At 43.7% G+C, this 16,540-nt stretch overlaps 1 protein-coding gene across 1 annotated transcript in view; it reads right to left on the minus strand.

Moving 5' to 3' along the window:
* Positions 1 to 3,035: 3,035 nt before the first annotated feature.
* Positions 3,036 to 16,540, minus strand: part of GLP2R (glucagon like peptide 2 receptor) — a 310,415-nt gene continuing 296,910 nt past the window's right edge. Inside the window, exon 13 of the mRNA XM_063960765.1 lies at positions 3,036 to 3,987. Within this exon, the coding sequence (XP_063816835.1) occupies positions 3,670 to 3,987 (318 nt within the window). The 3' untranslated portion in view covers positions 3,036 to 3,669. The remainder of the gene's footprint in view (positions 3,988 to 16,540) is intronic.

Below are 16,540 nucleotides of genomic sequence, written 5' to 3' on the forward strand. Positions count from 1 at the left end.
CATATTTCTGCAACCAGGATCGGCTCAAAGAGCCCGAGGCTGGTTATGCTTAGGAGGGGGGACCCCACGCAATTTTTTTGGCAAAAATAAGCACTTTCCCACCCCTTCCCACTGATATACATGCACGGATCTCATGGATCCCTGCATGCATCTCAAATCACGGGAAAAAAAAGCAGGTCTGTTTTTTTTTTAGGACTTTTTTACGAGTTGTAATTTTTCACGGCAGTGTTTTGTGTTTTTTTGCTTTGCACTTCTTAGTAAATGACCGAGATTCATATCCTTAACAGGCGTAATTTGACCGATGGTGTATTCATTCGTAATTTTTTACCTGAACTAGCAAAAAATTACGAATGCCCTCATCACTGCCGTGATTAGTGTTTAGTAAATGACCGAGATTAACCGAGATGACACTTTGAAGAAAAAACGGCATCTCGGTCAAAATCGGGAGCTTAGTAAATATACCCCAATGACTGTATTCATAATCTGGTGGTACCTGCATTGACTGTTTTGATACATAACAATTACTTGGCCATGAAACCTGGTTTCAAGGATATAATAAACTTCAACAGAACACCTGATTCTAAACATTATTTTGCTATTCATTTTCAGGAGAAAATAAATAAGGCACTATTGTCAATCTACAAAACAAGTACATCAAGGGGCATATTCATTTACCTATGCTTAAAAATGTATTTACAGCGACTGTAATTAACATGCACGGCTATGCTCGCTCCCCGTTCCTCCGTAATTGGAAAACGCACTCATGTGATAATTCTGGCTGTTAATAGCCACGTTGCATGGGGAATTCAGCATGCCCCCTAAAAAAGTGCAAATCAAATATTTGATACCAGTTTAAAATTATAGAAAGCAAGTTTTTTGTGTCATTTTAAGCAATTTCTGTAACTTTCTCCCGCACTCTTAAAAGATTCATGTTTGTAAGTAAAGCAAAAAAGCAAGCAACTGGGCAAAACCATGCTGCACTGCAGGTAAGGCAGATGTAACGTGCAGAAAGATTCAGGTTTGGGTGGGGTGTGTTCAAAATCTACATTGCAGTGTAATAATAAAGCTAACATTTGTGGTCTACATGCAAAAGCAGCCAGTATTTACCCTGCACAGAAAAAATATAAATATATTTGCTCCCCTTGCATGGCAACATGGTTTGTTCCTGACACAAAGTTACTTGTTTTGTTTTGGTTTTTTGCTTTACTTACAAACATGTATCAGGCCCTTGTCCTATCCATAGTCAACACCCCCATATATGGCCCACATCTTTTAACCCATTATTTTGCACTTTGCAGAATAACACTGCAAAAATGACATGAAATTATTGACCAAATTAAGCTAAAAACTAATTAGGAAGGTATTCCATGGTTCTGAATCAAGTTCCAACATTTGTACTTTAAAAATGCAATTTCTCCCAAATTTTTACCTACTCAGGGTCTGCAAGAAAACAGCAGCGCTAGATCCTAATGAAAATTACTGCAGCTAATTTAATAGGGAAAAACTCATGGCCAGCCACCTTAACATGCACTGCAGCTTAATGCGGCTAATTGAATATGCCCCCAAGGCTGCACTGATGACACCAAATTTTTTACCAGTTCAATCTATTAATGTGTAGCTGTGACTACCTTGATACACAGCAGCAATCTTATCTATGGGGTAATTCAAAATTGATCGCAGCAGCAAATTTGTTAGCAGTTGGGCAAAACCATGTGCACTGCAGGTGGGGCAGATATAACATGTGCAGAGAGAGTTAGATTTGGGTGGGGTGTGTTCAAACTGAAATCTAAATTGCAGTGTAAAGATAAAGCAGCCAGTATTTACCCTGCACAGAAACAATATAACCCACCCAAATCTAACTCTCTCTGCAAATGTTATATCTGCCACACCTGCAGTGCACATGGGCCCTCATTCCGAGTTGATCGCTAGCTGCTTTCGGTCGCAGCGTGGCGATTAGGTGAAAAAGCGGCATTTCTGCGCATGCGTATGGGCCGCAGTACGCACGCGCGAAGTACTTTCACACAAAACTTTGCAGTTTTACACAAGGTCGAGCGACGCTTTCTGTCGCTCGGTGAGTGATTGACAGGAAGTGGGTGTTTCTGGGTGTAACTGGCTGTTTTCAGGGAGTGTGCTAAAAAACGCAGGTATGACAGGTAAAAACGCAGGCGTGCCTGGGGAAACGGGGGAGTGGCTGGCCGAATGCAGGGCGTGTTTGTGACGTCAAAACAGGAACTAAACTGTTTGCAGTGATCGCAAGGTAGGAGTAGGTTTGGAGCTGCTCAGAAACTGCATGAAAATTTTTACGAGCAGTTCTGCTAACCTTTCGTTCGCACTCCTGCTAAGCTAAGATACACTCCCAGAGGGCGGCGGCCTAGCGTTTGCACTGCTGCTAAAAGCAGCTAGCAAGCGATCAACTCGGAATGAGGGCCATGGTATTTCCCAACTGCTAACAAATTTGCTGCTGTGATCAACTCTGAATTACCCCCTAAGTCATTTCCTAGTCCATCAGTTCTGTGATGAAGTTCTCCTTTAAAGGAAATATATGGAAATAATTTTTTGGCGTTCAGTGCATGCTTTTAAATCCCAAATAAGTTTACCGGATTCTTTTGTCCTTTGTCATAGAACTTGTGAGACAGTAAGTAATAAAGTTAGCAAAGGTTATCACAATGCTTAAGGGATGCGTGGGAGAAAGTGATATCCGGTGTTTGCAAAGTGAATTAAATTGATTATAATGAGAGTACCAAAAGTTCTGTGAACTATCTCTTAATCAATACATACAGTAATTTCATTTGTTTTAGACAAGCTGCTAAACTTAAAAATATCACTAGACTTGTGTACCACTCACTGTACAGTGTCATCCATTTGAACTATGAAGGCTTTCTTTAGTATAATGAGGCATACATAAAGTGTAACATGTTTTACATTCATGAAATCAGACTGTTTTTCTACAAAATGCTGCATTTGGTGCAATCACTTATTTGGTGCAGTAACTAAAATGTTTTACTTCCTTCATTATAAATATTAAAAGTGTGGGTTAGATTTTAATATTAAAGTTGAAATGGGAGCTAATTAAAAAAAGGGAAATTACGTTTAACTCTAGAGAAATCAGATACAATATCTTAGGGCTCATCAGATATGAATTAAGCTTTTTATTTCCCTATACAAGTTTAATTACTATGCAATTCAAAGGTTCCCTCTCCCAACAGCTGCAGAACTCTGATAATGAAGGGTATAGAAGTGTTGTGTTTAGTAACAAATTAACAATGGGGGCCCAGCTTGTACAACCACCATCATTTTTTTTTTTAGTACAAAACAAGGTCGATATATAAAATAACATATAAAATGCACAATCAACAAATCCCACAATGGATAATAATCTACTTGACCTTATCATCTACATATAGAACCTTTAAACAATGTCTTCCAACTCCCATCTTCTAATTACAGTATTTGTTCATCACTTTTCCAGGTAAAATACTATAAACTGCAAACAATGTTAGGTGGAAGGCCAGTTCGTTGAATAATGCTCTTAGGGGGTAATTACTAGTCAGTTGGCATTGGAAGACTTTCAGGGAGACAAGTACCTGCCTAGTGATTGTATGGCTTCTGTGTAGTCATCTTCATTCATAGCATTTCTATAAAGTAATTGTGTTTTCCAATTGTGTCTCATTAAATATCAGTTTCTTCAACAGTCTCCTCTATTGTTTCGCCCAATGTTAAGCCACCATCACTACTCTCTGAAACACTTCCCCTTGTGAAATACTGTGGAGGGACACTGTGTTTGGGGTCCAGATCCGAGGTCACATTCACTGTGGCTTGAAGGAGCTGAACATTCCCATTTTTCTTTCCATTGTGTACAAATAATTTATTTAGTGGCTTTTTAGATCCTTGAGTTTTATACTTGACTTTGTTGCCAAGAAAGCAGCTTTTGCATGGAAAATATTGAAGCAAAAAGAGGTTCCATTGTTTTCGCACCTCTGTTTTTACCTGTGAAGAATAAATAGATTTACATCAGTTTAGAACAATGTTTTAGTCTATGGTACAGTGGAAATATATTTCAGAACTAATTTCTAACTGTTATTACAGAAGGCACGAAGGTAGATTATATATACAACTGTATAGATTGTAAGCTTGCGAGCAGGGCCTTCCTACCTCTATGTCCGTCTGTCTTTGCCCAGTTTTGTTTTATTACTGTTGTCCTAATTGTAAAACGCAATGGAATATGCTGCGCTATATAAGAAACTGCTAATAAATAATAAATAATAAACCATAGCATGTGCAATTAATACTCCTCTGTGATATCATACACTGCCTCTCCTGTAATATCATGTGCCAGTCTGTATGTCTCTGCACTTCAGGCTGTTGCATGTACTAGCTTGTGCTACAATACGCAGCTCTAGTCTGTGTAACTATTTGTGAGCGAGGTTTAAGCTCTCCTGAATGCTGTGGGTCCTTAATTATTGATACTGTGCGGTGACCATTTTCCAGGTGATCTGTACATGCGCAAGACAGCTTTGTCTCTAGGAACATGGTGGGCGCAATGTTTTCAGAGACCTGCATATGCGCACTAGAGAACAGTCTCTGGGAACATGGCAGGCGCCATGTTTCCAGAGTCTATGGTACTTTAGAGAGGAGGGGTTCCACACAGAGTCTGCACACGGGCCCACACCTCTCTTGAAAATGCCCCAATTAGATTTTTAGCTGGCACACTAATAGCAATAGGTTGCCTACCTCTTTTCTAACCCTTCTGAACTGAACTAATACATAACTGCTACCTGCAAGCAATAGGCAAGACATATTCTGAATTCCTATGTTATGGACTCCCTTCCCCTTTCCCAACATAGGAGCCGGCTTCTGCAAGAGGTCTCTGGAAAATATCTCAGAGGCAAGGGACACAGGAGTCAGGACGCATCACTGGCACTTTAATCTCTTCACTTGCAGGGAGCATGGAGGGTACAGAGTGGGTGCCATTCCACTTCCACATTCAGTCTCTATACAGATTTAACACTCTCTCCTGAATTGTCATTCTTATGTTTGCTATGTATTGGCTATCTGCTTACAATAATTTCAGGATCTTACATCACATCTGTAAAAATATCTGTATAACCATTTGACACACCCTTGGTACTGTTGTAAGAGGGATAATGAGTAGGGGTAGGGGTAGTGGGCATTAGTAGGCACTAGAAGTTGGTTTGTGGCAAGATGATTCTTTGCCCCGAGTGAAAGAAAGCCTAACTTGGCCTCTGTGGCTACCTCCATGTTTGGACAACTGCATAAACATTTACAGTAGGTACCTTCTAAAAATGTATTTGCCTAAAGTAAAAAAAAAAAAAATATTTAATGTCTCTATCCAACATAACATTAAAAAAGCAAATATGTCCTGTAAAATATTACAATAACCTGTAAATTAGGGTACACGTGACCTTGCAGCGTCTTTGCTCACTGTGATAAATAATCATGCTTTGTACAATGATCCTGCGTCCTTGAAGTCTTTATAAGATAATACAGTATGCATAAGACTACAGGAATGAGGCAATTAACAGTTTTATCGTTCCATGAAGCAGCCAATTAATTGACCTTTTCAATGATGAAGTATAAATCTCCCGCCTATTTGTACTGGGACATTTACTTCAGCAGCCCACTGTGTATTGCCTTTTTAAATGCAAATTAAATTTTTTAAAACAGTAATCTGTCTCAATATTCCCTTTTTATTATTGTTGTATGTTTTCATTTGAAAATCCAAAATATATTTTAGTGCATTTTTAAGAAAAAAAGAGTCAAAAATACTGCAGCTCTGTTTATGTCCTGCTCACTGCATACTGGCGTTTTTCTGACTCACATTAAAACTTCATTGACAACAATTACAAGAGACATTGGTTTTGTAGACGTATGCTGTATGTGGGTGGGCGGAAGTTACATAATTGCAATCCACTTTGTCATACAGGAAGTGTTTGTTATACAAGACGTGTATCTGCAGCCATTGTACAGCATAATTGCAGTGAGTAAAGACACACGTCTTCCACAGTTCTCCAGAGATCTGTGGTGATTTTAGATTTTCACTAAACCATTACAAACACAAGGCTAAAGTTCAAGAAGGAATGGCATGTACAGTATATTCCAGCACAGAACTCTCAGACAAGTCAAAAAAGGTACAGGCATACAGTATACAATGCTCAACCTAGCTGGGACTGAGGGTGTTGACAAAGCAGACCCATTTGTCTAGTCAGCAGAGCAGGCATACCTCCCAACTGTCTCGATTTTAGCGGAAGAGTCCCGATGTCCCACCCACAGGTGTGCCTGAAAATGGGGGCATGGCCCGTGAGGGTGGCACTTCCCACAGGCCATGCCCCCTAGCCCTTATTTCAGGCACAGTATGTGTCCCGCCCAGGCCCGGCGACAGGGGGGGTCAAAGGGGACACCTGTCCCGGGCCCCGTCATTGTGAGGGGCCCCAAGATCCAGCAGTGGCAGCATATCATAATAAATGTACATAATTCTATAACTCGCGGCACCGCACCAGCCGCGTGCGGCCTGCTGTGTGGTTGAGTTGTTGTTTTTTGCGGCAGCACCCCCCCATCCCCCCAAGCCGTGTGGTCACCCCCTCAGTGCACAGCCCCAGCCAGGTCAGCTGTCAGCCTGAGCCAGCCAGTCCCCGGCCCTGCTGTATGCTGTGCAGTGCACTGACGTTGCACCAGTCACACACGATGACGCCCGTCCGGACCGCCCCTCCTCTTCGAGTCCTCACCGCACGCCTCCCTGTCTCTGCTGTGTGAGCTGTAAGGAGTCGGAGCCCAGGACAGTACTGCGGGATTCTGAGCCTGGTCAATTAGCGGCGCCGGCGGCTGTGTGTTGCTGCTGGTAAGGCTCTCCAACTCCAGAATGTTTAGGGATTTGGGTTTGGTTTGGGGCTTTGGGATTGGTTTGGGTTGGGCTGCGGGCAGGCAGGCACATTATGCATGCAGCATTCTGCACATATAGATGCATCTGCATGCATGCATGTCAGATGAGATCAGAGCAGAATGTCTGTGTGGTGGTGACTGGTCTTTCAGGCTCATCTGCGGCTCAGCACAGACAGTACAAAATGCCTGGCCATTGTGTGTCTGGGAATCGTAATTTTGGAAAGAGATGATCCCAATATATTAGTATTGTATTAGGCAGGCGGGGTTGGGATCGGGTGACCGGCGGTCGGGATCCCGGTGGTCAGCATACTGACGCCGGGATACCCACAAGTGGGAATATGGCTGGGCCCCCTGCCGGCATTCTGGCGTCCGGGATCCCGGCGTCGGTATGCTGACCACCAGGATCCCGGCTGCCGGGATCATAACTACATCCCAGGGAGGTGCATGTGACGGTCGTGGGGAAGAACATAGTGCAGACAATGTTTTTAGGGCCGGGTGGGGGGGCCCGCAGAGATATTACTGTACCGGGCCCCAAGATTTCTGTTGCCGGCCCTGGTCCCGCCTCCCAACTTTAGAAAGTTGTGAGGTATGGGGGAAGGAACAAGAGGATCCATAGACACTAATAAAAAAGTTTGACAAGATATACTTACCACTGAAAAATGTAAGCAAACCAAAGAAGCACAGTAATGGGCAAAACCATGTTGCACTGCAGGTGGGGCGGATGTAACATTTGCAGAAAGATTTATATTTGGGTGTGGTGTGTTCAAACTGAAATCTACATTGCAGAGTAAAAATAAAGCAGCCAGTATTTACTATGCACAGAAACAATATAACCCACCCAAATCTACACGTTACATGGTTTTGCCCATTAGTGTGTTTTTGTGGTTTGCTAACAAACCTGAATAAGGCTCTGTAAGTCAGCTTCAACTGTTAGTTGCAGTGGGTTATTGCCCCCAGACATCACCCATCTGTGACAAACACAACATGTCGTTGCTCTACATAGCAAAAGGGTTAGTTGTGGCATGTGTCAGTTTCCATTTAATGTGGATAAATGTAGAGTTATGCACACAAAATATAATACAGGTTGAGTCTCCCTTATCCAAAATGCTCGGGACCAGAAGTATTTTGGATATCAGATTTTTCCGTATTTTGGAATAATTGCATACCATAATGATATATCATGGTGATGGGACCTAAGTCTAAGCACAGAATGCCTTTATGTCACATATACACCTTATACACACAGCCTGAAGGTCATTTTAGCCAATATTTTTAATAACTTTGTGCGTTAAACAAAGTGTGTGTATATTCACAAAATTCAGTTATGTTTCATATATACCTTATACACACAGCCTGAAGGTCATTTAATACAATATTTTTAATAACTTTGTGTATTAAACAAAGTTTGTGTACATTGAGCCATCAGAAAACAAAGTTTTCACTATCTCACTCTCACTCAAAAGATTCCGTATTTCGGAATATTCCGTATTTCGGAATATTTGGATATGGGATACTCAACCTGTAATACAATTGTGGAAAACATCACTTAAGCAGGACATGGGAATACTAACTGACAGCTGACATAAAGTTGAATAGTAGCTGACGGAGCCAGATATGGCATGCATTTGTGTTATAAGAACATTGTATTACAGTGTATAATTCACTAGTCTACAACATAAATATGGGGTATACTTTTTGCCTTCTCACTGTATGGTACATATAATGTTGGAGGACGCAGAGCTTGGGGATGATTTAAATAAAAAAAAAGGTGGTTTCACCATAAGCATATGAAGAAGATGATTCTTACAACATGAAGTGTTGATGGTACAGATGGCCCTGCTTGCTCATCCTGAGTCCCTCTTCTTGCTACTTATTCAGCCACAGTGGCCAGTATGTGGATAAGCTTGCAAAAGCCACAAGTGCTGAGTCTGCTGCCCATGAAAGATGGGGAGAAAAACACCTTACACTAGAGATTAGCGATTCGGATTCTGTGGAATCTGAGCCACTCCGAACACAAAGGATCTGAGTCCACCCGAGCCGAGTCTCGGGTGTTCCCGCCATACTGGGATCCCACTTTGAGACTGAAAGTCATCCTCCCGGTATCAAATTCTTGCGGGAGTTGGATTTTATATAAGGTGCCGGCGTCTCGGCCGGGACTTGGTGCCATTTCACAGTAATGCATGTTGTTGTATGCTGCGCTGACTCTGCTGTATTGGCTGTGTGCTGTGTCCAGACTCACAAGTGGCTCTGCTTAAAGTGACAGTGTATAGGGGGCATGCTGCACACTGCTGTATGCTGCGCTATACTCTGCTGTATTGTGATGTTTCCAGACTCAACAAGTGGCAGTGCTCTTTAAGTGACTCTGTATCGGGGGCATGCTGCTGTATAGTGCTGTGTCCAGACTCACAAGTGGCTGTGCTCTTTAAGTGACTGTATAGGGTGCATGCTGCTGAAAGCTGCGCTATACTCTGCTGTAGTGGCTGTACTGAGACTCAAGGCTCACAAGTGGCTGTGCTGTATAAAGTGACTGTGTACAGGGGGCAAGCTGCTGTATGCTGCACTGTACTCTGCTGGAAATTGTACTGTTTGGTGCGCTTTACCCTAGTGTGCTTTGTTCACGTGCATATACTGTATAAGCCCTGTGATCCATGCAGTTTGAACCAAGCTGCAAGTTCAAAAACAGTAAAATGAAAAAAATATTTTTTGTACAGTTTGTTGTGCTTTACCCCAGTGCACTTTGTTTCACCTGCATTGATAAAGCCCTGTGATCCACACAGTTTGATCCGAGCTGCAAGTTAAAACCCCCCAGAATATATATATATATATATATATATATATATATATATATATATAGTTTGTACTGTTTGGTGTGCTTTACCTCAATACGCTGTGGCAGTGTTTCATAGATGTGCTGCTGTATGTTTGTGCCGCTGCTCTGATGCTTAGTAACCAGCCAGCTTGCTGCAGAATTTGGCCAGTATTAGAGAAAACAATATTGTGAACTGTGAGGTGGTCAAAATTGACTCAAAATGACTGGAAATTAATGTTATTAAGGTTAATAATACTCTTGGAACAAAAAAAAAGCCCACATTATGTGATTTTAGCTTTTTTGTTATTTTTTTAAATAAAAATCCAAAACCAGTCATGGAGGTATGCCAATTACAAATCCAAAACCGGACAACTAATCAAAGCCAAATCCAAATCCAGCAAAACTGGTCCAGTGCACATCTCCACTTTACACACAATAGCCTAATTTAGAAGTGCCCCGCTTATGCATCTATTGGCAACCCACACAAACACAGAGAAAATATACAAACTCCACACAGTTAGGGCCATGGTGGGAAATTAACCCACAACTTCGGTGCTGTGAGACAGTAATGCTAACCATTACACCTCCCAAGCACCGTCCAGGAACGCCTATCACTTTTCCACAACATATCGGATAACATCATTCTCATCTGCAACAGGGCCTTTGTCCTCACACGCCACCATCGGTCACACCATTGAATCTTGCAGTTTCTCCCTCTGAGTATGGTCTCCAATGCGAGCAGTCGAGCATCTGTGTATGCAACCACTTTCACCGTCACGCCCGGTCTGACATCTGTATCTGCCCTCAAAAATATCATGAGGCTGATGTATCAACAGTTATTTGAGTTTAAAAAAAAGAGATAAATTTAGATTTTCTATACTTTCGCATTTTTCAAGTATCATCTGAATGTATGTAAGTTTTTCGATTTTTATTTTTCGTTTTTTTCCGCAAAAATCGACTTTTCTGTTTTTTTTAGCGATCTTTTCAAACTTTTATTGAAAATGAATGGGAACCTTATGTATCATTGGATTATAGTGAAAATTGTCTGAAACTTTTCATAGTTTTTTTTTCCGCCAGCTTTTACTGGCGAGTTTAGCAATAGGCCATGATTGTTCTTGTAGTTCCACATCTAAATTATCTTTTTTTTACAAAAAGAATATGCTAAAAATATACTTATATATATTGAACTAGTCTAAAAATGTACTAATATTTTCTATATGTTGTTTGCTTGAAATTTATATTATATACATATAAAAATTCTCTCATATATATATATATACATACACATATATACATGTGTGTGTGTGTGTGTATATATATATATACTGTATATATATATATATATATATATATATATACACACACACACACAGTATACAGATGGAGCCACGCTAGTCGTGGCTCCCTCTGTGATTGATTAGGCACGCCTGGACACTGTGATTGTCTCCATCTGGACGGGCGCGTGCGCCAAGACAGAGACGCTCACAATGGGAATCAGCTCTGTGCAGTCCCGGTGTGACTAGGCGGATGGATTGCCTAGTCATGCCGGGAGTGCACGACTGCAACTAGGCAGGCAAAGATAAGGGAGGCTCCATCTGTATATGTAGATGTTTTGTTTGTGAGACTCTTAATAGTTCTGGTGGAAGTAAACAGCGCACACTACTAAAGGCCAGTGTAATTTCATTTTAGTAACATGTTTATAACAGACTTTAGAATAACCAATCGAATTGTCTTTGTAAAAGTTCCCTCCCCTTTCAGTTTTCTAATAAGTGCCCCCATAGTAAGTAAACTAGCTATTCATTAATGCTGTAGGTCAGGTATGTGCTGAACGCCACCATAGAACTCACTGCTCATGTCTGGCTCTGAAACAAAGCATGCACACTTCATAAAATTTTTCCGAAATGCGATAAAACGATTGAAAAGTAGATTGTGATAATTATCTAATTTTGGGGCTTTTTTCACAACCACATTTTTGATTTAAAAAGAAAGATACATACTTCGGAGAGAAAAAATCAAAAAAGTAACAAAAAATAGGATTTTAATACCTACCGGTAAATCCTTTTCTCCTAGTCCGTAGAGGATGCTGGGGACTCTAAAAGGACCATGGGGTATAGACGGGATCCGCAGGAGACATGGGCACACTTTAAGACTTTGAATGGGTGTGAACTGGCTCCTCCCTCTATGCCCCTCCTCCAGACCCCAGTTATAGGAACTGTGCCCAGGGAGACGGACATTTCGAGGAAAATTATTTCTGTTACACTAAGGGTGAGATACATACCAGCTCACACCACAACACACCATACAACTGGATTACCAGGAAAACCAGAGAACAGTATGAACGAAAAAAAACAGCAACAAGCTGAAGAAAACCGACACACAACCTTCGTGTAACTGAAAACAACAACTAACAATACAACTGCAAGTAACAGTTCGCACCGGTAGGTATTAAAATCCTATTTTCTCTTACGTCCTAGAGGATGCTGGGTGACTCCAAAAGGACCATGGGGTCTATACCAAAGCTCCAGTCCGGGCGGGAGAGTGCAGACGACTCTGCAGCACCGACTGAGCAAACATGAGGTCCTCATCAGCCAGGGTATCAAACTTATAGAACTTTGCAAAAGTGTTTGAACCCGACCACGTAGCTGCTCGGCAAAGCTGTAAAGCCGAGACGCCTCGGGCAACCGCCCAAGAAGAGCCCACCTTCCTAGTGGAATGGGCCTTTACCGAATTTGGTAACGGCAATCCTACCGTAGAATGAGCCTGCTAAATCGTGCTACAGATCCAGCGAGCAATAGTCTGCTTCGAAGCAGGAGCGCCAACTTTGTTGGCTGCATACAGGACAAACAGTGCTTCTGTTTTCCTAACCCGAGCCGTCCTGGCTACATAGATTTTTAAGGCCCTGACTACATCTAGGGACTTGGAGTCCTCCAAGTCACCCGTAGCCACAGGCACCACAATAGGTTGGTTCATATGAAATGATGAAACCACCTTGGGCAAAAATTGAGGACGAGTCCTCAACTCCGCTCTATTCACATGGAAAATCAAATAGGGGCTTTTGTGAGACAAGGCCGCCAATTCGGACACCCGCCTCGCAGATGCCAAGGCCAACAACATGACCACCTTCCAAGTGAGAAATTTTAATTCAACCGTCTGAAGCGGTTCAAACCAGTGAGATTTTAGGAACCGTAATACCACGTTAAGGTCCCATGGTGCCACTGGGGGCACAAAAGGAGGCTGGATGTGCAGCACTCCCTTTACAAAAGTCTGGACTTCTGGGAGAGAAGCCAATTCATTCTGAAAGAATATAGATAGGGCCGAAATTTGTACCTTAATGGAGCCTAACTTCAGGCCCATATCCACTCCTGTCTGTAGAAAATGGAGAAAACGGCCCAGATGGAAATCCTCCATAGGAGCATTCTTGGCTTCACACCAAGAAACATACTTCCTCCAGATACGGTGATAATGTTTCGCCGTCACCTCCTTCCTAGCCTTTATCAGCATAGGGATGACTTCTTCCGGAACCCAATTTCAGGCCTGCATCCGCGCCTGCCTGCAAAAAATGGAGGAAACGACCCAGCTGAAACCTCCTCTGCAGGAGCTTTCTTGGCTTCACACCACGACACATATTTTCTCCAAATACGGTGATAATGCTTCACCTTGACCTCCTTTCTAGCCTTAAGGAGAGTGGGGATGACTTCCCCAGGAATACCCTTTTCGAGCTATGATTTGGCGTTCAACCTCCACGCCATCAAACGCAGCCGCGGTAAGTCTTGAAATACACATGGTCCCTGCAGTAACAGGTCCTCTCTGAGAGGAAGCGGCCAAGGATCTTCTATGAGCAATTCCTGAAGATCCAGAAACCAGGCTCTCCGTGGCCAATCTGGAACGACAAGTACTGCCGGAACCCTTTGTTCGTCTTATGATCCTCAACACTTTTGGAATGAGAGGCAGTGGAGGAAACACATACACCGACTGAAACACCCACGGAGTTACCAGGGCGTCCACTGCACTGGCTTGGGGGTCCCTTGACCTGTAAAAATACCTCGGAAGCTTCTTGTTGAGGCGAGACACGATCATGTCTATTTCAGGAATTCCCCAACGCCTTGTCACTTCTGCAAATACCTCTTGATGAAGAGCCCACTCTCCTGGATGGAGATCGTGTCTACTGAGGAAGTCTGCTTCCCAGTTGTCCACGCCCGGAAGGAAGACTGCTGACAGAGTGCTCACATGCTTTTCCGCCCAACGGAGAACCCTTGTGGCCTCCGCCATCGCCGCTCTGCTCTTTGTTCCACCCTGGCGGTTTACGTATGCTACCGCTGTTATGTTGTCCGACTGAATCAGGACAGGTAGACCTCGAAACAGGTGTTCCGCTTGCAGAAGGCCATTGTAGATGGCTCTTAACTCCAGAACGTTTATGTGGAGACAAGTTTCCTGGCTTGACCATTTTCCCTGGAAACCTTTTCCCCATGTGACTGCTCCCCAGCCTCGGAGACTTGCATCCGTAGTCAGCAGGACCCAATCCTGGATTCCGAACCTGCGTCCCTCTAGACGTCCCTCTAGAAGGTGAGAACTTTGCAGCCACCACAGGATAGAAATTCTGGTCCTGGAAGATAGACTTATTTTCCGGTGCATGTGCAGGTGAGACCCAGACCATTTGTCCAGCAGGTCCCACTGAAACACCCATGGCATGAAACCTGCCAAACGGAATGGCTTCATAAGCCGCAACCATCTTCCCTAGCACTCGAGTGCATTGATGAATCGACACCCTTGCCGGTTTCAGAATCTCCTTGACCATGCATTGGATTTCCAAAGCTTTTTCCGCTGGAAGAAACACTCTTTGCAGTTCCGTGTCCAGGATCATGCCCAAGAAAGGCAGCTGAGTTGTCAGAATCAACTGAGACTTTGGCAAATTTAGAATCCACCATGATGTTGCAGAACCGTCAGGGAGAGTTCCACATTGCTTAGCAACTGCTCCTTCGATCTCGCCTTTATCAGGAGATCGTCCAAGTACGGGATAATTGTGACACCTTGCTTGCGTAGGAGCACCATCATTTCCGCCATCACTTTGGTGAAGACCCTCGGGGCCGTGGAAAGCCCAAACGGCAACGTCTGAAATTGGTAATAATAATCCTGCACCTCAAACTCAGGAAAGCTTGATGTGGAGGATATATCGGGACGTGTAAGTAGACATCTTTTATGTCAACTGATGCCATAAAATCCCCCCCTTCCAAACTGGAGATCACTGCTCGAAGAGATTCCATCTTGAACTTGAAAGTTTGCAAATACAGATTGAGGGATTTTAGGTTCAGGATCGGTCTGACCGAGCCGTCCGGCTTTGGTACGACGAAGAGGCTCGAATAAAACCCTTCTCCCCGCTGGGACGGGGGTACCGGGACAATGACACTCTGTTGACACAGCTTTTGTATCGCAGCACTCACTACTTCCCTTTCTGGGATAGAAACTGGCAATTTGAAAAATCGATGGGGGGGGGGGGGGGGGGGGGGGGGCACCTCCTGAAACTCCAGTTTGTACCCTTGGAACACTATGTCTAACACCCAAGGATCTAGGCCCGAGTGAAACCAGACCTGACTGAAGAGTCTGAGATGCGCCCCCACCGGCACGGACTCCCGTAGGGGAGCCCCAGCATCATGCGGTGGACTTGGCAGAGGCCGGGCAGGACTTTTGGTCCTGGGAGCCTGACACAGCAGGCGACCTTTTCCATCTTCCTCTACCTTTTGAAGCAAGGAAGGATGAGCCTCTTCCTTTTTTGTATTTATTAGGCCGAAAGGACTGCATCTGATAATGGGGTGCCTTTTTCTGTTGCGCTGGAACATAAGGAAGAAAAGATGACTTACCCGCTGTAGCGGTAGACACCAGGTCAGCGAGGCTGTCACCAAACAAGACACTACCTTTATATGGGGGAGCTTCCATCGCTTTCTTGGAGTCGGCAACAGCATTCCATTGATGAATCCACAGCGCTCTCCTGGCCGAGACTGCCATGGCATTGGCCCTTGATCCCAAGAGGCCAATATCCCTCGCCGCCTCCTTTAGGTAAGCTGCCGCGTCCCCATGCCGACGCCACAGCCGGTCTGAGGAGTGCACCCGTAGTGACATAAATGGCCTTTAATGTCGTTTCCAGCTTACGATCCACAGGATCCTTGAGGGCAGCAGTGTCGGGAGATGGAAGCGCCACCTTCTTGGACAGTCGTTACAGAGCTTTGTCCACATTGGGAGATGACTCCCACTTTTCCCTGTCTTCAGAGGGGAAAGGACATGCCATAAAAATTCTCTTGGGAATCTGCCACCTTTTATCAGGCGATTCCCAAGCTTTTTCACAAAGAGCGTTCAGTTCATGAGAGGGGGGAAACATCACCTCAGGTTTCTTTCCCTTATACAAACAAACCCGTGTATCAGGAACAGCAGGCACTTCAGAAATATGTAAAACATCTTTAATAGCCACAATCATGTACTGAATACTCTTAACCAATTTCGGATGTAAACTGGCCTCACTATAGTCGACACTGGAGTCAGAGTCCGTGTCGGTATCCGTATCAGCTATTTGGGTAAATGAACGCTTTTGTGACCCTGAGGGGACCTGTACCTGGGACAAGGCGTCCTCCATGGATTTTCTCCACGTTTGAGTCTGAGAATCAGATTTATCCAGCCTTTTAGACAATAACGCCACATTTGCATTCAATGTACTCAACATATTCACCCAATCAGCAGTCGGCGGTGCCGACAGAGTCACTCCCAAATCCTTCTCTGCACCCCCAGTAACTTCCTCCGGGGAGAAGCACTCAGCCTCAGACATGTCGACACACCGTACCGACACAC

This window comes from Pseudophryne corroboree, chromosome 3 (genome assembly GCF_028390025.1).
Source record: "Pseudophryne corroboree isolate aPseCor3 chromosome 3, aPseCor3.hap2, whole genome shotgun sequence".
In the NCBI taxonomy this organism is placed as follows: Eukaryota; Metazoa; Chordata; class Amphibia; order Anura; family Myobatrachidae; genus Pseudophryne; species Pseudophryne corroboree.